Raw genomic sequence first — 23,141 nt, 5'->3', positions numbered from 1 at the left:
AACTGGTATCTATCTTTTTATGATTACAAATGGAGCTATTATAAATGTTTTGTGCAGATTTTTCATTTCTCCATAGTAATACCCAGCAATGAAATCAGTATGTTACATAGTAAATGTGTATTTAACTGTATGAAAAACTGTCAAACCAGTTTTTCAGAATGGCTATATCATTTTGCACTTTCACTAGCACTATGTGAGATTTCCAGTTCTTCTCAACTATAGACTACAGATGATATGGTCAGTCATGTAAATTGTAGACATTTTAATAGGTGTGTCATGCTATCTCACTGCAATTTTCATCTACATTTCCCTAATGAATAATGATGTCAAAAACTTTTTACAAAATCTTTATAATAGTAGACACTATATACTAAAGAATTTTTAAATTTTACAGGAACCTATCCTGACACTATTCAATAAATGCTACAAGGTTTTCTCATAAGTTACAATTTATAAATTAATATAATGGCACTGAAAGAGAGAATATATTTTCAAAACCTACCTTTTCTTGCTGAAACCAGGCCTGCCAATCCTGAAACTGTAATCACTCCCAATTTTTGAAGAAAATCTCGAGGAGGGTTCTTCAGATAGACATATGCATCTCAAAAAATCAGTTAAAAATTAATATAAATGACTATGATTGAGAATTCTGTGTAAGTACAATGCAGAAAGGTTAAAAAGATAAATTTGTTAATAGTGGACAATATGATAATATTAGATGGCTTAAACACTCAAAAAGCTATACAAAATAACAATACGATCAGCAACCTAAAATGAGTTATAATTACTTATTAAAAAGGAAAATCTCCCTTCCATAGTTGATTTAATGATATTCATTTTAATAATATAAGTGAATTACTCTTTAATGAAATATATTATGATATATTTAATATGAATTGTTATAAAGTATCTGATTGTGTATGTATCATATCCCAAAAATGAACATGCTTCTGCCCTTATCTGTTCAAACATTAGTAGTACTCAGTAAGAAATGAAATAGATATTTTATTATGGAGATCTGCCACTAGTCCTTGCTTGTCACTATTACCCAATAATATCTGAGCAGCCATTGCTCTTGGTTAAAACCAATAATCAGGATGAGAGGTAAGCCTAGACAAAAATCCTTTGTAGTTCTAAGAGACCTCAGTTTAAATCTGGGCATGGCCCCTTAGTAGCTCTGTACCATTGGCAAACCTACTCAACCTTACCAAACCTCAGTTTCCTCATCTATAGAACACAATTACTGTAATTATAATACCAACACTCACATATTTATGACTAAAACTAACTTAGACACATTTTATAAGATGCTTTACACAATGCCCTAGCATACAATAATGAATAAATACATGGTAAATAATGCTGTTTTATTATTATCAATGAACTACAGAATATTTTCTAAGCCAATAAAAGCATGACAATGGATAATATACCATGTTTTTCCCACATTTAAGCATTTTAACTTAAAAATATAATAAAACATTTCTAATTATGGATGGTTCCTCACTTACCCTTTCCAAACTGTACTGTATCCATTACCCCATTTTTCACAAAGACATAAATACTCTAAGCAAAAAACAAAGGTAAAAAAGGACAACTGCATTATTGAAGCTATTGTTAATTAGATAAAATAGCCTACATCTCTGAAATTATAATAAAAATTTGACTTACCAATATACTCAAATCTAAATCCAGCTTTCATATGTACTCACTATGATAATACTTGCTCAATTTAACCTCTCTTCATTGCTTTCATTTCGTTGTGTTTAATATGAATAATACCTGCTTGCTATTATCTTCATACCTAATAAATTGATCAACTCACAGAAAAAATATAGAAAAAATATAAAGATTTATAATCCTATTTTATATTAACTGAGAAAAATGAATGGAATTTAAATTGCATGAAAAGGAGGTATATGTCAGCACAGAACCAAAATCTGATTAGCAGAAATGCAATAGCAACAATATAATGATATATGGAGAAAAAACAAAAACAGGACAAAAAAACACGTCACCTTTCCTCTTTTTTTAGTGTGCATTAGAACGGGAAAAAAATCCAAATAAGGCATTTATTTCAGGATAGAAATCATTTCACACAGACTAATTTTACCTTGTTTTTAAAGAGAATCATAAATTTCCTAAATTTCCATAAAAGATATTTATCCTTTGAAGGGATTAAAACTTTGAAGCAAATCTTTCTTTTAAACTTGTTTCTAGCTCATCTATTTTAATAAAAGACTGTTATAGATATTAACAGGTATTATCTAACTTACCAAAAGAAAAATAAGATCATGAAATGATTTATTCATAATCATGCTTATTGTATTAAACCAGAAAACCTAAACCAAATATATGGTTTCCCTCTCTGAACTAGATGTTACTAAACCATAGAATAAAAAATCAAAAAGAGATTTTCAAAGCAGAAAAATATAAATGATTATATCAGACAGGAAAGAAATAAGTTATTTTTCTCTATATAGCTTGGTCTAGTCATTTTGTCTCAGTTTAATGGAGAAGAGAAATGCAGAGGTTTATTGCTCATCCTGGTTTCAAATTACACAAACCAGCATAGACTCTGCCTGCCACTAAGCTACTTCTCTTGAAAAACTGTCTTGAGATAACTTCACCTTCAATATTATAATATTCATTGACTGGTTGACTGGAAATCATTTAACCACTAATCTTTGAGAATAATCCTTACCCGTTTAGGAATTCATTTTTACCACTAGGGGGCACTGCAACCTAAGGAGTAGGAGCACAAATTGAAATTGTCCTGCATGGTTCTAGATTTTGTGAAAAATGTAATTTATGTTAGACATAATTTTTAAAGAACAGATTACATTTTTAGAGAAAAATTTGTTTACACTGACAACGAAATGTATTTGAAAGTGTCTTCTTCAAACTTGTTTCAGCATATTAATAGAATAATATGTCCTTTGTGTTTTAAAACGGGTGAGTTACATCAGTAATATAAAGATCTCTAAGAAACAATTTACCTCATTGAAAACACACTGAGCTCTAAGAACATTATGGAAAACTGGGTCTCGGGAGACTTACATCTGAATCGTCTAGCTTAAGTCATATAACTTTTATAGCACTGTTTAGAATATAATTTTAAGTTATTTCCTTCAGAGAAGAAGGTATTAAGTATGTGGAGTACAGCTAGTACCATTAGAATTACACGACAATCAAAAATTCTAAAAAAAGGGCCGGGGATTTAGCTCAGTGGTTTCGCCGCCTGCTGCGCAAGCGCAAGGACCTGAGTCTGATCCCCGGTACCAAAAAAAAAAAAAAAAAAATTCTAAAAAATAACACCACGAATCCATCAGCTATTAAAAATATCGTCTGGGAGGACTAAACTTGACTGATTTGGTATTTCACTTAAAAATGCTATTTTTTGTAAGCTCATTAGAATTTTCTCTTTAAAAATAGTATATTAGAAACTAAAACAGCTCAAGATTTCACAGTAATACAGGCTATATTTGGGAAAACTTGTACAATTCTTAGGGTGATAAAAATAGCCAAGTGTGGTGACACACACCTGCAATCAGAGCCCTCAGAGGACTGCGACAGGAGGATCCCTATGAGTTTTAGGCCAGCCTGGACTACAAGGTGAGTTCAAGGCCAACCTGAACTACATAGCAAGATCCTGTCTCGAAAAACAAACAAACAAAAAATACTATCTATTGAGATGATCATATGGTTTTTGTCCTTGGCTCTATTGATATAGTGTATTACATTGATTGATTTTCATATATTGAACCATCCCTGCATCCCTGGGATGAATCCCACTTGATCAGGGTGTATGATCTTCTTCTGTATTCTATTTGCCAGTATCTTATTAAGGATTTTTGCATCTATGTTCATTAGTGAGATTGGCCTATAGTTCTCTTTTTCAGTTGGGTCTTTCTCTGCTTTGGGGATCAAGGTGATGCTTGCTTCCAGGAATGAATTTGGGAGTATTGCTTCCCTTTCAATTTCATTGAAGAGTTTAAACAGTAGTGGCAGTACTTCCTCTCTAAATGTCTTGGAGAATTCAGCAGTGAAGCCACCAGGATCTGGGCTCTTCTTAGCTGGTAAGTTTTTAATTACGTTTTCAATTTCATTGATTGATATCGGGTCGTTTAGAATTTTTAGGTCTTCGTTCAACTTTGGTAATTCATACATATCTAGGAATCTGTCCATTTCTTCTGTGTTTTCCATCTTATTGGCATATAGGTTCTTGAAGTAGGTATTGACGATCCTCTGGATTTCTGCTGGGTCTGTTGTCATTTCACCCTTTTCATTCCTAATTGCATGGATTTGGGCCTTTCCTTTTTCTGATAAAGTTGGCTAAGGGTTTGTCAATTTTGTTGATTCTTGGCTTCATTAATTTTTTGTATCGTTCTCTTAGTCTCCATTGCATTGATTTCTGCTCTGATCTTTATAATTTCCTCCCTTGTATGAGCTTTGGATTTGTCCTGCTCTTCTTTTTCTAGAAGCTTGAGGTTCAGCATTAGGTTGTTTAATTGGGCTCGCTCTGTTTTCCTAATAAGAGTATTCAATGCTATGAATTTCCCTCGTAAGACTGCTTTCATTGTGTCCCATAGAATCCGATATGTTGTACTGTCATTGTCATTTAATTGAAGGAACTGTCTGATTTCTTCTTTAATTTCCTCTGTGACCCATTGGTTATTCAGAAGTGTGTTGTTCAGTTTCTATGTGTTTATGAAATTCTTGAGGTTTATTTTGCTATTGACCTCCAATTTCATCACACTATGGTCTGATAATATACAAAGGATAACTTTAATTCCTTTGCACTTACTTAAACATGTTCTATGAGCGAGTATGTGGTCTATTTTGGAGAACGACCCATGTGCAGCTGAAAACAATGTGTATTGTGATTTTGTGGGGTGGAACACTCTGTAAACATCTGTTAAGTTCATTTGTTCAAGAGTTCGATTGAATTCTAGTATTTCATTATTTATTTTTTGTCTAGTTGATCTATCTATTTGTGACAGTGGGGTATTGAGGTCCCCCACTACTATTGTATTAGTACATATATGATTTTTTATGTCCATTAGTATTTGTTTTATATGGTTGGGCACACTAGCGTTTAGTGCATATATATTTATGATTATCATCTCTTCCTGTTGGATTGTTCCCTTTACAAGGATATAGTGTCCTTCTTCGTCTCTCTTAATCAGTGTTGGTTTGAAAACCACTTGATCAAATAGCTAAAACTTGGAAGCAGCCCAAATGCCCATCAACTGGAGACTGGATCAAGAAAAGGTGTTTTTTTAATAAAATGGAGTACTACTCAGCCATAAAAAATGAGAAATTAGAGACATTTATAGCTAAATGGATGCACATTGAAGTGATACTCTTAAGTGAAATAAACAGGACACACATGTGTAAATACTGAATAGTTTCTCTAGTGTGAGAAACTGAAAGTGTAAGGACTGAAAGGTATAATAGATAATGTGAAATAGGAAGAAAAGAGGCAACGGGGAAGGGAAAGTGGGAGGGGTAGGGGAAAGGAAAGAAGGGAATGGAATTAATATGAGAAAATGAAAAAAATGGAATCAAAGTCTTTGTTTTTTGGGTTTTTTTTTTTGGTACCGGGGATCCAACTCAGGTCCTTGCACTTGTGCAGCAGGTGGCAAAACCACTGAGCTAAATCCCGGGCCCCAAAGTCTTTGTAAATAGAGAGGGATGGAGGGGTTGAAGGGAGGGCAGGGGAAGGGGGAAAAATAAGAACCAAGAGAGATTATGTAAAGGTGCAAATTTCCCATGATGAATGAATCAATAAAATAAAAATTAAAAAAACAAATAGTAGTAGCAATATTACCATGCTACCACTAAGAAAGTAATATTGGAGATGTTGATATTAACACATCTATGTTTATGTGATGATGATAATGAAACACTGTTGTTACATTAGCTCACTCCATTAGTATGCTACTGGACATTGCTGCCAGAAAGCTAAGCAAAAGTCTGGTGAATTTTACTTTGCCTAATAGCTGCCTCCAGTTAGAATGGTCTTATGATCTAATCTCAACAAGTGAACATTTTGCTTAGAAAAATAAGCAACAATTCATGAGTAATCTCAGAACTTCACATAGAAGGTAAAAAATGTATTGATCAGAGTAAAACCTTGGTTTATGAATGCTTCTCTTCACAAACAATTCGGTTCACAAACAGAAGCCTTAGGCAAAATTTTGCTTCCATTCATGAATGCCACATTGGTGAGGAACACAACTGTGGCCAATCTCCATGCATGAACACAAATGCAGACATCTTCCCCAGAATTGCGGAACAAATTAAGTTTGTAAATCGAGGTACCACTGTACATACTAGGTGACATAAATGCTTGTTAAACGACTTTAATCTATGCAATAGTGGTATAATAGATTAAATATGGGTACAGATCCTCTGCTACTGCTCCTATTGAGAGAGGTGGCATCTCATTCTCTCTTTAAAATTGGGTTGGCTTAAGGGATTTGATTTTCCACAAGAATGCTGTAGAAGTAACTTTTCTGTACATCTGAGGATATAGGTAAATGCTTAGAAAATTCTGCATAAAGTCTTATAACAATGTCTTCAGGAGTCTTGAACTGCCCATGTAAATAATCTACCTGAGGTCATCACGCTTGAGAGAGCATGTGTAGATCCTTCAGTCAACAATACTAGCTGAGATCAGCCTTCCATTTATCCTTGCAAGTGCCAGAGAAACAAATGAAATGTAAACGTTCTAAATCAGCACATTTGCCAGATGAATATCACTGAGTGACCTCTGTCAATACCACATGCAACAGAAAAATCAGCTGTCTTAACTCTGATCAAATTCCTGACAGATAAAATAGTAAGACAAAATATAATGATGCTGTTTTAAACCACTAAGCTTTATGGTAGTTTTTATATATCAAAAGATAACTGGAACAAACAGAAACCTCGGATATTAAGCCACTATCAGAATACACTTACCTTGCACCAGCCAATATAACAACCAGTTGTAGTGTGAATGGATGCAAAGCCCATTTGTAAATACCCAGGCTGCTCTTCAACATATTTAGACTGAAGAGGTGGCACAGTATATATGGAGAGCTAGAGGCAAAATAAAAATTTAGGTCAAAAACAAAATAGCTGGACTGCCTTTTCCAGCAGTGTGACAAAACATGAATCTTCATCAACCTTCCTCCTAAAAACAACTAATACTAATAATAAAATCTATCTTAAATGCAGGGATTATGTAGTAAACTTATTAGAAAGATTATTAAGAGGCAAGTAAGTCATGCCAACTGTTATGGCTTATATCTAGATGTCCCCCGCAAAGCCTCATATGGTTACAGGTGGAGCTTTTGGGAGGTGGCTGGATCTAGAATGTGTGATGTTGGGATCAAGGATGTGATGCTGGGATAGATTCATGGTGCGATGCTAGGATTAAGGGTGTTCCACCTTGGGTGTGAGTGCTACCCACCCTTAGGGATAGAATATAAGGGACAGGAAGGAGGCTGCTGTTGTCACTGCTTATCTCTTGCTGCTTGCTGCTTTGCTGCCTTTTGCTTGTCACCCTGCCTTGGAGCCAGCCAATTATGGACTGAAACCTCTATAAACTGAGAGCTTAAATAACTCCTTCACCTTTGGGTGTCGGCTATTTTGTCTCAGCAATGAGAAAAGTAACTAAGACATCACATATAGTATGACTGGGTGGTTCTAGTCCTAGGTATTTTCAGAGGAAACTACATTATTGGTGCATATACAATAACATTCCATACCAAAACTGCAACTGTAAAAATCTGGAAACAATCCAAATGTTCATAATAAATGAATAAACTAGGGCATACCCATACAACATATTATAAATTAGGAAAAATATAAAATTATAGACACATAGAAAACCTGTCAATTTCAGGAATACAGTGTTAAGCAGAAAAGGTTAAAACAAAGAAAATTGCATACAGGTTAAGTTTCCAACAATATATAGTTCAAAAACATGCAAAATCAAAAATAATTCAAATTTTTCAGCAATATAACATTTAAAGTAAAATTATAAAACAAAGGAAGAAAATGATAATGTCTCAGAGTAGTGGTTAACTCTGAATGAACAGGATGGAAAATGGGATTGTTTTGTTTTCCTTTCAAACTGGGTGATAGGTACATGATTGCCCATCATATTATTGTTATTTATACCTTTCATATATTAAATAAATACCCTTTGGCATCTTGTCAATATTTAATAGAAATAAATATGAACATAACTAGGAAAATTTTAATCTAACAACTTACTGACTTTAAAAAAGTGAAAAAAAATTTCTTGTTCAAAGTGTAGTACTTTTCCATTGAGTCTGGTGAAGACGTAATTGGGTAGAATCAAGTTTACAAATCAGCAAGGGAACTAGATGATTAATCGCCTTGGATTTGATCCTCTACCAAGAACATGAAATGACAGTAATAATATATTGTATTCTTGAAAAATTTTGAGAGTGTATGGAAAATGTTCTCACTCTCAAAATCATAACTATGTGAGCTAATATATAGGTTAACTAGCTAGATTTAGTGATTCCACAATGTATATATACTTCAAAACATGTTGTGAAAGGTAAATACATACAATTTTATGTCAATTTAAAATTTTTTTAAATTGAAAAACTATTCTAGGAGTTGGCTGAACAAGTTTTATTTTACTGTTAAATTACTCTTTGCTACTCACACCAATATTAAAGAATTAGTGTTTCTCTTTCTGAATAAATGCTTGAATTTAAATTCACCAAGTTGGCAGATACACATAAGTAGGAAGGTCAGAAATGCATACTTTACAATAAAGGTACATTTTATATATAAAAACTAGATGCACTGTAGTTAGGAATGTTTCCCTTCTCCCTAGAAAGACAGCCTATATTTGGATGTACTAGTATTAAGAGTGAGCAAATTTACTTACTTGTTTGCCCATTATGCCCCCAACTTATCTATTCTTTATACTCTCCAATTCCAAACTCTATGAATCACTGTGTTTTTATTCTTCATCTATCCCCATTGAAATCTTTTGTTTGTTTGTTTGTTTTGGGGGGTTTTTTTGGTACCGGGGATCGAACTCAGGACCTTGTGCTCCCCAGGCAGGTGGTGGCACCACTGAGCTAAATCCCCAGCCCCATACTGATACTTTTAAAAACTGTTTAATAAGAATGGGACTTTAAAAAGCATTTTATAATTAGCTACCAGCTTATCAAAAGACTCAGATAACCATAACATCATTCAAAAATTATTCTAGGTTAGTAGAGGTTTTATTATAAATAGGTTTAAATAGAGGTATGGCTCATTTTACACAACAGAAGTACCTGGAGATATTGCCATGTAAATCATAATTCTATCACTTTAGAAATTCTAAATTTTTCAAGATTAGATCGTGATTTTTGTGGACAGTCCTCAGCACACAGTTGGCAACCAACTTTGTTTACTAATAAGTAAATTCAAATTAAATGTACTGAGGAATACAATAAATATCAAGGAATCCGGTATATTCCATAACATAGTAAAAATGTACTACTTTATTTTACAATACAGAAACATGGGAACTCAGCTATTAGGGACAAATGCCAGGTCCTTATCCTATTATTTAGATTTTTGAGCTACCCAAATATGGGAGTGTCAAAGAAAGTTTAGTTTGTTTATTTATTTATTTATTTATTTTAATTAAGTTTATTGGTACATTTTAGGTGTACAATATGATGGCATTCATCATTGGGAATTTGTACCTTTACTTAATATATCTTGGTTCTTGTTTTTTCCCCATTCCCCTGCCCTTCCTTCAACCCCTCCACCCCTCCCTCTTTACAAAGACTTTGTTTCTGTTTTTTCCTTTTCTCATATTTTTTCCTTTCCCTTTTCTCCTTTCTCCTACCCCTTCTTTTCCCCTTTCCCCTACCCCTTCTTTCCCCCTTCCCCTTCCCTTTGGACCTTTTCTTTCTACTGCACATTATTATACATTTTGATCCTCAATTACGTTCAGTTTCTCACACCAGAGAAACTATTTGGTATTTATGATTATCTTCTTGAGAATAATGAAGAAAGCCAAGTGTATAGGGAAGTGAATCTACCCTAGATTGCTAATAAAAATTAATAAAACCTTACACAGTGCTTAGAAGAGTGTCTCACACCCACAGAAGAGGAGCTCAAGAAAAGTTTTTTGTTTGATGTATGAATAACATGTTTTTTGCATGTTAGTATAACAGAAAATTAACTTTTGCACCTTCTGACTATAATTCTGTTTTCAGGAATTCATCCTATGAAAAGTTATAGATGTATGCAAAGATTTACATAAAAGGTAATTCAACAAGCACTGACTATTATAGCAAAATAACTGAAAATACTCTAAATTTCCAAAAATATTACGGAGTTGGTACATTTGATTATACAATAGAATTACATCAGTATTAGGAATTCTACCTGATGATATCCAACTAGTTAGTGATGGAGTCAAAATTCAGATTTAGGCCTGTCTGATTTAAGAATGCATTACTAAGTACATACACAGATCTTAAGTCTGACTTGAAACTGGAAGACATAAGTAGCAAAATGGTGAATAAAATCAGTAATCACAATTACATCTCAACAGGCTGGGATAATAGGCCAGATCAATAAGATGAAATTTAAACAGGCATAAGTATAACTATAACTGAGGCCAAAACGTTGAACGGCACAAATACAGACCAAAAGGAGACACAGCTTACTAGTTACACATGTTAAAAAGTTTAATGAATTTTTTAAATGGCAAGTTCAATATGGCATGGTCAATGACTGTTATGAGCATGGTTGATTCTGATCACTCCAAATAAAAATATACATAAAAACTAGTATGATCTTAGGCAGCATTAGAAATATATCTAGATTAGAAGAGTCTGACATCTTGCAGTAGGCAAATACTTATTATACCTGAAGAAAACACTAACCATCCTGAAAACATGTGGCAGAAAGTAATCACAATAGTGAAGTAACTCAAAAGCTATGTCACGAGGAATGATTAAAACAAATAATATGTTTATCCAAGAAGTAAAATTATCTAAAGTATAACTGACATCTGAAGCACTGATTTTTGGAAGAGAAATAAGAATTTTTCTGTATAACACCAATTCAAGAGATACAGCACCACTGGGTAGCAGTTCCAGAAAATTCAGTGGGCTCCGTAGGTTCCTATTGTAGAAGGAATGACAATACCAAACAGGAGGCTGAACATCTATGGTCATTTCCAAAACTGAGATGTTACATAATGATTTCTCAAGATAAGACATCTCAATATTGGGTGTATTTGTATAAATTTTTTTAGGAAAAAGTCAAGACTGCTTAGGTCTGATACCTTGTTCCACTTATTGATTATTCATTAAGAAAAATTAAAATTGCTCTTCACTGATGTTAGAATTTTATTTTGGGGTATTTTATAACTATTTCTTTTAACTTATAAAGTGTATCTAACAGAGACTTCAAAAATATTTTAATAGAGACAACTATACATAACACAAAACAACACAGCTTTTACGTTATCTTTACATTATGCAGTTTATAAACTTTTATAAACAAATTACCTGCTCTGGTCTCACTAGCTGCTTTTTGGATTCCTCTTCTTTGGCCATATGCACACTTACAGATGCATATATCACACCCACAGGCATGGTGGTCAGCTTTTCTATCTGAGAAAGATATAGCAACAAAGACCTTTTTAATTTAAAAGCTTCCCGACTTCCATTTGCTGATAAATTCTGAGGCATCCCAGGAACATTACTGTTTCCTCTAAAAATATTAAATTTTATATTTAATAAATTAATTAATTTAATAAATATATTATAATTTAATGCTTATTATCATGAATTTAATATTTATTAAATTTAATAAATTTAATTAATTTTAATTTAATAAACTCTACATTGCATCATATTTTATAATACATATCTTTTAAAATTCTCTTTTCTTACTGGATAGCAAAGTAATATTATCTGTTAATGAATACAGCCACAAAATAACTACCAGGAATGACATCTTTATATAATACTACAACAATATAATAATTACAAAAATTGGAGTGATGAAGTATGATTGATCATGGTACTCATTCAACCCACAAGTAATCAAACAGCTACTTTGAGCAAGACCCTGGTCTCAGTCCCTAGGGTACAATGGTGAACAAAATAAATATTCCCATGAACATGAAATTGACATACTAGTGGAGATCAGGCAGGTAATAAACACAATAATAATACGGTAAATTACAAGTTGATAAAAAAGTGGAGGGTAAGAATAAGGTCTAGTGAATTAGGTGATGTAGACTGTATCTCAAAATACTATTTCTATACATTATTCATAGAAATAATTTCCTTCCATCATAAATCCTTTGCTCCTGACTTTTCCAATTTTTTACCTGTTTCATGCTTAAAGCCACTTGTGATTTTTGTTTTGAATATATAACATGATCTGAATTAAGAAAACAGGAAAATTATTGGCTCTAAGAATAAAATGTTACAGTGTTATTCAGACACTAAAATAGATTTTTAAAAATTACACATTCAAGGATGCCAAATAAAAAGATCTTCCAAAACAATTATTTTCATAGACTGATTTTTTTATTTTTTACTTTTATTAGTACATGTTTGCAGTACATAATGATTACATTGACTGTAGGAGATTGGTAGATGTACATCATACATTTCAGTTCCCTTCTTTCCCCCTCATCCCCTTTTACTTTTACAGCATCAAATTCATTTATCTTGTAATATCTTATAAAGTTAATTATCATAAAGATTGAAAACCAGATTAATAAGACCAAAAAAATATAAAATATGTAAGACAATTGTACTAATTCAAGTACACTTTTACATACATTGTCTGCACTGGATTACAATACCTTTATGTTTTCTCTTTTTCCCATTTATCTTTTATTTCATTATATATATATTTTTTTCATATAAAAGAAACCATGAGATATTTAAGCTTGTGTGTCTGATTTACTTCAATTGACATTATGGTCTCAAGGTGCATCCATTTTGCTACAAATGACCGAAATTTATTCTTTTTATGGCACAGTAATACTCCACTGTGTATAAATATCACATTTTTATCCATTCATCTGATGATAGATATATACGATGTTTCCAATTTAGCTATTATGAATTGCACTGCTGTAAATATGGGTAAGCGTATATCACTATGGTATGATATCAGTAATTCTTTTGGCAAGATACCTAGAAGGGGAACAGCTGGGTCAAATGGAATTTCTTTTAGTCTGAAGACAGTCCATACTGATTTCCATAGTGGTTGTTATCAGTTTATAGTCCCAATAACAATGAAGAAGAGTTCCTTCCTTCCCGCATTCTTGCCAGCATTTGTTTTTGGTTGATTTTTTGATGGTAACCATTCTTTCTGGAGTGAGATTCTCATATGCCTAGCAATTTTGAACAGTTTTTCATGTATTTATTGGCTACTTGTACTTCTTAATCTGAGAAGTGTCTATTCACTTCAGATGCCTTTTTAAAACTGGGCCTTTAAATTTATGGGGGTTCTAATTTTTGAGTTTTCTATATATTGTAGATATTAATCCTTTGAGGAGTTTCAAGTGCTCGATATAAAGAAAATTGGTTTTATAAACACATTGCCTATTGTCTATATGCAATAACTTAAGTTTCTCATTGATTACATTTAAAAACTCCAGAGATGAACATAAATATGAAACAAAAAATCCTATAATGAGAGGACTCTTTTGAGCTAAAAATAAACAGACACAGTTTCTCGACTGGTGTGTTTATCACCACCACTCTTGCAAGAGTATAAATCAAAGCCTCACTTTCACTGCCTCAGGAGTCCAATTTGGATCTAAACAAGTAAATTTACTTCTTTTGATCAGAGGCTCGCCTGGGAAATTCTGTGTCTGTGTGGTAATGGGTCCTGGTGGAGAAGGAGATACATTCCACCCCATCTTCTGGTAGCCCGCTTTATCCAGGACTTTTTGTCTCCATGCAGAAGCCATAGAACGCTTGAGAATGCTGTTCTGAAGGACAGCAAAACCCACATAGAAGTGATAGAACAGAAACTTGTGATGGGCAAATAACCTCTTGAACGAGTCAAAACAATTAAGACTATAAATACTGCCTCCTAAAGGTATAAGAAAGCTTTTCCCAGAGTACATATAAAACCTCCACTGGAGATTACAGAAAACCAACCAACCAAAAATAACAAACAGACATTTTAAGTCTTAAAAAACAAAGATAAGAAAAAGAAATTCTTCCTCAAACTTTGCCCAAGATAAATGCCATTTTCTGAATTTACAAGAGCCCACTGTTGTAAATCTTAGCTAATTGATGAATTTACTTTTGGCTTTCAATCTAAGTTGGTATTTTTGTTTAATTAATATGCTTAAAATATATTTGCACTTTGTAACTTTTAAAATTGCAATTATGGGTCAGTCTGTTCTTCTGCTGCTTTAGTACAGAAAAGGTTACTATGGAATATTTATTGGCCACCAAGAGGCTTGATGGCAGCCAGCCAAATTTACAAGGTAACAAATTGGGAACACACATGGCTACAGCCAAATCTGTTATTAAAAAAATAATAATAAGCAAGAAGGACAGAGAAAAGCATATAGCAAAAAGCTATAAGTATAAAAGATGTATTTTAATATGAAAAAATTTTTCTATGATGAAATTATTGCCTATCAGAAAGAACAGAAACAAATAGCAGCAAGAGTAGAAAGGCTCAACCACGTCAAGGATGTTTGTGGAGGATGCAGTTTATAGAAATATGTATGTGTGCTTGTTGATTTAATTGACCCCAAACTACTTCTGGAAGTTCCTTGTTATTCAAAGAAGATTTGGGGGCTATGACCCTGACTCTCATCAATTACTCCTCCCCACGTCTCAACTCTTCTCCCCAATTTAACTGACGCTTTCAGACAAAGGCTATAAGTCTCATTTTTGACACTAATATTAAACATGAGCTTTTCTGCATGACTGGTGAGACAAATAAACTAGTCAATAACAAAACACAAGACAAAGCTGCCTTCTTAAGCAGTTTCAACCTAATTTATAACATCCATTATCACTTGCTTTATAGTATATTAAACATATTTATATCTCCCAAATTTACAGATCTTCAAAGATACAAAACTAAAAAACATCACATTTGTGACTTCCAGACTAAAATTATCTGATGGTAGAATTTTAAACTGAAATATCTGACTTTCCTTTACTTGTATTCCAGCTATTGGTGATAAAATATATATACCAATCCAACATAGCCATTCAAAAAATGCATAAATTTTTTCAAGGCTTATAACACTTAAAGATGATCAACCACTGTACAGTCCTAACAATGACATATAATAGACATCTATACACAGATACATCCTTCTAAGATAATACAGATTTGGATAAAAGTTTCTTCATGTCATTTAATATAATGATGTCATCACGATTGTTAAGCTAATATGTTACATTGCCCTGGATCTCAAGTTTTCTCTACAAAGCTTTATACTTGTTATCTGCTAACATTCTACAGAGATTCAACTTCTAGGACAACCATGATTGATAACAAATAGTTCCCTAAACAATCCCTCAATATTGTCACTGATTCAGCTTATGTTGTAAAAACCCTACAGGTTATGAAACTGCCCTTATCCATATGGTAATGATGAAATTCTCTTCCACTTGTTTAGACACCTACAAGAACTGATTAGACACCACACTGCATCTATATGCTCTCACTCTAATCTCCCTGGCCCCTTAATAAAAGGGCAACGCTCATGCTAGTTATGTTTTCTGCCTCTATAGAGGAGGCTCTTGCTTCACAACAATTTTTTCATCAAAGCACTAAAGCACTAGTTCTTTCTTTTAATCTTACAAACAAACAGGTCCCAAATATCATTCACACCTGCCGTGACTGCCATAAACAGATTCAATTTGCTCCTTATATAGGTATCAATTCCCATGGTTTACAAAATGAAATTTGACAAATAGACTAACTCATCACAACACTTTTGGTGAATTTAAATATATTTTTATAAATATCTGCTCTGAATATATATATCTATATTCCTCTATAGTCAGGTGAAACTGTAAAACACGTTAAATGCCATTTACTCTCATGTTTTTCTGTAATAGCACTGCCTTCACAAATTAAAACTGATAATAGCCCTGTATGTACTTCCAATTATTTTCAGGCTTTCTTTCAATTCTGGCATATTAAACATATCCCTGGTATAACATAAAACCCTACAGGCCAAACTACAGCAAAGCAGGCTAATGGGCTTCTTAAAACCCACTTATTAAAACAACAAGGGGGAGTACGGAGAAGCTCCCACTACAAGAACAAGTATCTAAAGCATTATTCATTTTAAATTTTTAAAACTGTTATTTAGAAGGTTTCATTGATGCAGAGAAACAATTTATTCCCACAAAGGACAGCCCCAAACCATTGTTCCTTTACCATTACCCATTGTCAGGCCCACAATGGCTGGGTCCAACAGAAATAGTTAATCTGGGGAAGGGGCTATACATCTGTTTTGTCACCCACAGGCCCTCTTTGGGTTCCTATAAAGGCTGTGCATCCATACCATGTGGCACTAAGTGAGACACCACAAAGAATGAGAATTCTCTTCACTTCTAAAAACCTGATTCTTGCAATGATCATGCAAGTAACTTATAACTTCACAATTACAAAGGTAGGGCCGGAGATTTAGCTCAGTGGTTCCGGCGCCTGCCTCGAAAGCGCAAGGTCCCGAATTGGATCCCTGGTACCAAAAAAAAAATTACAAAGGTAAAAAAGCTCCTTATCTTTCTGAGTTTGCTGACATATATTCCTCAAGTAAGTGACATGATTTATTGGGCTTATGTTCTTATCTCACCTACCTTTGACATAGTTACATGGGGAGATTCAAAACCACCTTTATCCTCTAATGATACCTCAAGGGACTATTGCAGGGACTACATCACTCTGGCTATTCCAGTGGTTGTTATCCCACACATATTTCCTGCCAGAAAATCTCCATTTTACATAGTCACCAATACCATCAACAGTAGTTATTGTGTTCCCTTTTGTCCCCAATGCTGTATGACCTACAGGGGATGGCCTAGATTTGGAGCAGACTTTATGCCAGTCCACCAATTTCTCTGCTATTCATCTTGCTTATAACCTAACCCTAGAAAATTGGAGACCCCATAATTTCATAGTATTAGAGTCTAATTTCACCTGAAATTATGTTTTGTCATTTAATTGCTGTGGCAATACACATTCATGGAGTCCTAGGCTTGCTTAACCCTTGTTATGCCTCTCCTCAGGCACTTTTCATTATCAAAAAATCCTTCTGCCACCTAGCTATTCCCTTCTTCCCTCATATTATTAGAATTGGTAATCATCAACATATAGATAAGCCTAGATGAAATGCTCATGATACTTCTGACCACATTATGGTTTGTACTTCTTGTCCATATATTTTAGTTTTCCTTAATAAAGAACCCAAGATAACTCAATACAGTTCCTGTAATCATCATTAAAGACCCTTTAAAGCACTTACTATCTCCTTGCCTGCTAATGCCACCCAGTTAACTCCTTGTGTTACAAATAATATTTCTCAACTGAATATTACGCAAATTATGGTATTCAGATGAACCGAAGCATGGCTCCCCACCAATCTCTTTTGATAGTGGATGGGAAATTCTGCTCTTAAACAAATTACCTCAGTACTTGAACATATTAGGCAAAAACATTTTCTAGGCATTCTAATTACAACTATTACTGCAGCTATGACATTGGCTACCAGAGCAGCAACTGCAGCAATTGCTTTGATTCATTCTAACCAAACTGCTCAGACTATGTATAATTATTTTCAAAATATTACCTCAGAATTACTGATTCAAAGTAATATTGATAAAGAATTCTACAAAGACTTGACACCCTTGAGATAACTGTCAATTGGCTCAGCGAACATCAACAGGCCCTATGAACATTCAGTCAGCTTGTGACGTTGGATATTGCTCAATGTATGTTATTCTTATTCCTTTTAATAATTCTAAATCTTGAAAAGAGGTTCAACACCTTTTTCATGGTACCTTTCATACAAATCTGGATGGAGATATTACTAATTTCTAAGGGTGACTTTCAGCTCAACTTCATAAACTTCAAATGAAAACTTTACAACATTACTTTGAATCACCCTGATGATATTGCCTACTGGCTTAATCCTAAATATTGTTTCTCTGGACTCAACCTTTGGATTTGGATTCTTATAGATTAATATTTTCTCTGCTCTCTCTTGAAGTCCTAAGAATGTTCTGCGTGTTATTCCAACGGATCTTCTATAATGACCTTTCTATAGCAAGCCCAATACTCCTCTACCTTGTACTCTCCTCCTTTGGCCGAATCAAACTTATAAAACAACAAAAAAGGGGAGAGGACTGTGGGACATTCTGACCAGAGGGATGCTTGATATGAATGGAAGCGACCTTGGGGAACAACAGTTCCCAGGCTTCTGGAATTCATGGTTAAATATTAAAACAGATCTGCAGGACAGCAGTCAGCAGAATCAATAATAAGTTATTCTCAAAAGATGTTTGCTCTGGTCAATGCATTCTTCCTGCACTCTGATAACCTTCCTACCTGATAAATTAGCTCAAACTAGGTTAACATATATAACAAAGGTTAGGTTAGCAGCCCATCCTTTTCCAGTACCTGTTCCCCTGACCAAAACTACTAGACAATATGTTTGCAAATGCTTTTCTTCTCTGTCTTTGTTCTCATGTCCTTGAGTTATAAATAAATAACCACAGAGGGCTCAGTTGGTTGCTGTTTTCCCGAGGCTCTCTTATGCCCAAGAAGCAGCCCCTTTGAGTTCTCTGTGCTTGAACTAAATCTTGTCTCCAAGTAATCTTCATCCTCTATACAGCCGCATTTCACATGTGACACTGCCAAATTTGGCTATTAGTTCTAGGAGTCTTTTGGTGGAGTTTTTAAGATCTCCTATGTAGAGGATCACATCATCAGCAAATAATGATAATTTAACTTCTTCCTTCCCTATCCGTATCCCTTTTATTTCTTTCTCTTGCCTGACTGCTCTAGCTAATGCTTCAAACTATATTAAACAGAAGTGGTGGTAGTGGATATCCTTGTCTTTTTCCTGATTTCACAGGGCAAGATTTCAGCTTCTGTCCATTTAGTACGATGTAAGCAGTTCATTTTTAATAGACGCCTTTTACCACATTGAGACCAAGACCTTCTATTCTCATTTTAGTCAGGGTTTTTTTTAAAATCATTAATAGATGTTGAATTTTGTCAATTGCATTTTCTGTGTCTATTGAGAGGATCACATGATGTTTATTCTTGCTTCTGTTTATATGGTGTATTACATTTACTGATTTGCGTATGTTAATCTATCCCTGCATCCCTGGAGTGAATCCTACTAGGTCATGATGTATGATCTTTTTTTTTTTTTCACTGGGGATCAAACTCAGGACCTTGTGCTTGGGAGGCAGGTGGCAGCACCACTGAGCTAAATCCCTGGCCCATGACGTATGATCTTTTTGATGATGTATGTATTCTGTTTGTCAGTACCTTATTGATGATTTTTGCACCTGTGTTCATTGAAGAGATTGGCCTATAGTTCTCTTCTTTGGTTGGATCCTTTTCTGATTTTGGATCAGAGTAATGTTTGCTTCCAGGAGTCACTTTGGAAGTACTTTTGATTTCATTAAAGAGGTTGAGGAGTAATGGTGTTAGATCTTCTGTAATGTTCTTGTAGAATTCAGCAGTGAATCTATCTGGAGGTGGACTTTTCATAATTGGTAGTTTTTAAATTACTTCTTCAATTTCACTGACTTATTCAGGATTTTTCTATCTTCGTGGTTTAGCTTTGGTAGTTTATATGTATCTAGGAATTTATCCATTTCTCCTGAATTTTCAATTTTATTAGAGTATAGGTTCTCAAATTAGTTATCAATAATCTTCTGGATTTCAGCAGAATCCATTGTGATTTCACCATTTTCATTTCTAATTGCATGCATTTGGGTCTTTTCTTTCCTTATTTTGCTAAGATTAACTAAAGGTTTGTCTATTATGTTTAATCTTTCAAAGAACCAACTGTTTGATTCATTGATTCTTTGTATTTTTTCATCTCAATTTCATTAATTTCTGCCCTGATCTTTTTAATTTCCTCCCTCATATTAGCTCTGGGTTTGGACTGTTCTTGTTTTTCTAAGACCTTGAGGTGCATCATTAGGTTATTTATTTAAGCTCATTCTGTTTTTCTGATGTAGGAAATCACTGCTATGAACTCCCCTCTTAGGACTGCTTTCACTGCATCCCATATGTTCCAGAATGGTTGTACTGGCATTATCATTTGGTCATAGACATTAATTTCTTCTTTAACTTCACCTGTAACTTATTGATTATTCAAGAGACTATTGTTTAACTTCCATATATCTGCATAGTTTACATGGTTTCTTTTGTCACTGATTTCTAGTTTCATTACACTATCATCTGATAGTATGCATGAGATAATGTTGATTTTTTGCATTTACTTAAGCATACTTTTTTGGCTAGTATGTAGTCTATTTTGGAGAAAGTCTCATGTGCTGCTAAGGAGAATGTGCATTCTGTTGTTGGGTGGAACATTATGTAGCCATCTACTAAGTCTATTTGTCCAAAATTGGTTCAACCCTGATATTTTTCTGTTGGTATTTTGTCTAGCTGATCTGTTCATTTGTGACAGTGAGGTATTGAGGTTTCCCATTTCTATTGTACAGGTGTTTATCTGATTTTTATCCATTAGCATTTGTTTTGTGAAGTTGGGTGTACCAGTATTTGGTGTGTATGTTTATAATTGTAAATTCTTTCTGTTGAACTCTTTCCTTAGCTAATATATGACCTTCTTTATCTCTTCTGATCAATCTCAGCTTGAAATCTTGTTTGTTGGAAACCAGGATAGCAACTTGCTTTTTCTGGATTCCTGTTGCATAGAATATTGTTTTTCATCTTTTGATTTTTAATCTGTGAGTTTCTTTCTCAAGTAAGTGTTTCTTGTATGCTGCATATTGGTAGGATTTCTTTCTTGATCCATTCTACCAATCTGTGTCTTTTGATTGGGGATTTGAGACCATTCACATTAAGAGTTATTACTGTAAGGTTTTGACTTATTCTTGCCATTGCATTATTTTTCTGTTGCTGATTTTCTCACCGCCCCCCTTGCCTTAGCTACTCATCCTGCCAGGTGTATTCATTCTTTTTGAATTGATGACACTGGGGTCTTCATTGTTGCTTTCTAGGAAATCCTTGAGAATTTTATGAAATGTTGGTTTGGTACTCATGAATTTCTTGAGTTGCTCCTTTTCATGGAAATATCTTATTTCTCCATCAATTTTAAGGGAAAGTTTTATAGGATACATAAGTCAGGATTGGAAGTTGTTATCTTTTAGGATTTGAAACACTTCAGTAGAAGCTCTTCTGGCCTTTATGGTTGTGTAGAGAAGTCGGGTGTGATTCTAATTGGTCACCTTTGTGTGTGATTTGTTGCCTTGTTCTAATAGCTTTTAAGATTTTGTCCTTGTGCTGGACTTCTGGAATTTTGAGTATGATGTGGTGTGGAGGGGTTCTCTTTTGGTCATGATTATTCAGTGTTCTATATGCCCCACTTATGTAAATGTTTCTTTCTTTCCCTATATTTGGAAAATTTTCTGCCATTATTTCTGTGAACAGGTTTTTTATGCCATGTGTGTGATATCTGTGATATTTTATTTATTCCAATTATGATTCAATTAGTCCACTTTGCATCATCTAGCAGTTGTTAAATCAATTTTTCATTTTCTCTTGCTATTTATAAGGTGTCTTTTGAGTTGGTGGTCTTTGAAGACATTGCTGCCTTCTAGTTCTGAAATTCTCTTCTCACAGTGTTCACTTCTGCTGCCCATATTTTCAATGATTTTTAATCTCCAGGATTTCTGATTGAAACCTTCTCAGGCACCCAAATTCTTTTGTGAACTGGTCATTCATGTTTTATATCATTTTGTTTAGCTCATGTAGCTTTCTATTAGTGTTTTCTGAGAGCTCCTGCATATTTTTTTGGTGATTACTTCCATTATATGTTTAGTTATGCATTCTCTAATCCATTGAGTATCTCTTTGAGCTGTTTTCTAACCTTCTCTGCTATGATTTTGAGTAATTCAGTTGTGTGGTGTATACATACTATTTTGCCCCTTTGATCGGCTTTGGGGAATTGCGGGTTTTGGAGGTGCCTGTTACCTTTTATTCCCATGCTTCTATTGTTTTTGTTTGTTTTGTGCTGAGGTTTGAGGATGCTTATAGTCTAAAGGCTTTGTTGCTAGTATACAGATCTCTTTAGTTGCTTTTCAGGATGTACTATGGGAATGGCTAACTATAGTCCTTTGCCACAGCCCCAAGATACAAGCACTTTGGTTATTTTGGGAAAGGAGAATGCAGTGTAGTTAGTCCAGCAACCAAGATCTCTGGGACTGTGCTCTAGTACTGTTAATGTCACAAAGGCAATCTGAGTGTTGTCTTACAGAGTAGTGACAATTATGTGTCCCTATTAATAACAAGTGAAAGAGCTACAGTACTGTCTGAAACAAATTAGATATTAACATACCATAAGAATTATTTATGTACCACCCTTATTCCTAGAGCAGAAAATGTCAATTATGATATAAACATTCAGGCAACCCAGGAATTGACTTACAGTTAATATGTACTAAAAGTAACAGCTGTATCTTGCTAACAGTAGAAAAGAGTTCAACAGTAATTTTACAGAGTTATCAGAAGATTAACAAAGCTTTGTGGTTATATTATTAAAGATTTAGGGTTTGGGAGTGAGAGGTTTGCTACAATCCACAAAGACCATCCAGAGGGAAGAGGTTTCCTTGCCTCATACACAAATGAATTGTGCAAGACCCAGAAAAAAACAGTGGCCAGAGAATTCTAAAAGTTCTCCCTAATAGTGATAGCACTGTACTCCATTTTGGAGAGTTTTCCACATTTTCTGAGTACTACTTAGTAATGAAGCTATACAGACACAAGTTAAGTAATTTTACACTTAAATTGAGCATTGCTTTGAATTAAATTGATACTCCAGTAATACAGGGTAAAATGTAGAATCAATACTAACAACAGAAATTTTG

General features: G+C 34.0%; 1 protein-coding gene across 5 annotated transcripts in view; it reads right to left on the bottom strand.

The window, feature by feature from the left end:
• The window catches only part of Apool (apolipoprotein O like), a 121,338-nt gene that overhangs the window by 51,744 nt on the left and 46,453 nt on the right, over positions 1 to 23,141 (bottom strand). For all 5 annotated transcript variants that reach the window (XM_004868882.4, XM_087196638.1, XM_021247658.2 and 2 more), the window contains 4 exons: positions 11,562 to 11,666; positions 6,970 to 7,089; positions 1,512 to 1,566; positions 503 to 601 (listed from right to left, as the gene is read on the bottom strand). In XM_004868882.4, the coding sequence (XP_004868939.1) occupies positions 503 to 601; positions 1,512 to 1,566; positions 6,970 to 7,089; positions 11,562 to 11,666 (379 nt within the window). The remainder of the gene's footprint in view (positions 1 to 502; positions 602 to 1,511; positions 1,567 to 6,969; positions 7,090 to 11,561; positions 11,667 to 23,141) is intronic.

Source organism: Heterocephalus glaber, unplaced genomic scaffold (genome assembly GCF_053883595.1).
Source record: "Heterocephalus glaber isolate CG9 unplaced genomic scaffold, H.glaber_assembly_v1.0 deba00001613, whole genome shotgun sequence".
In the NCBI taxonomy this organism is placed as follows: domain Eukaryota; kingdom Metazoa; phylum Chordata; class Mammalia; order Rodentia; family Bathyergidae; genus Heterocephalus; species Heterocephalus glaber.
This window is presented reverse-complemented; position numbering and strand designations above follow the sequence as displayed.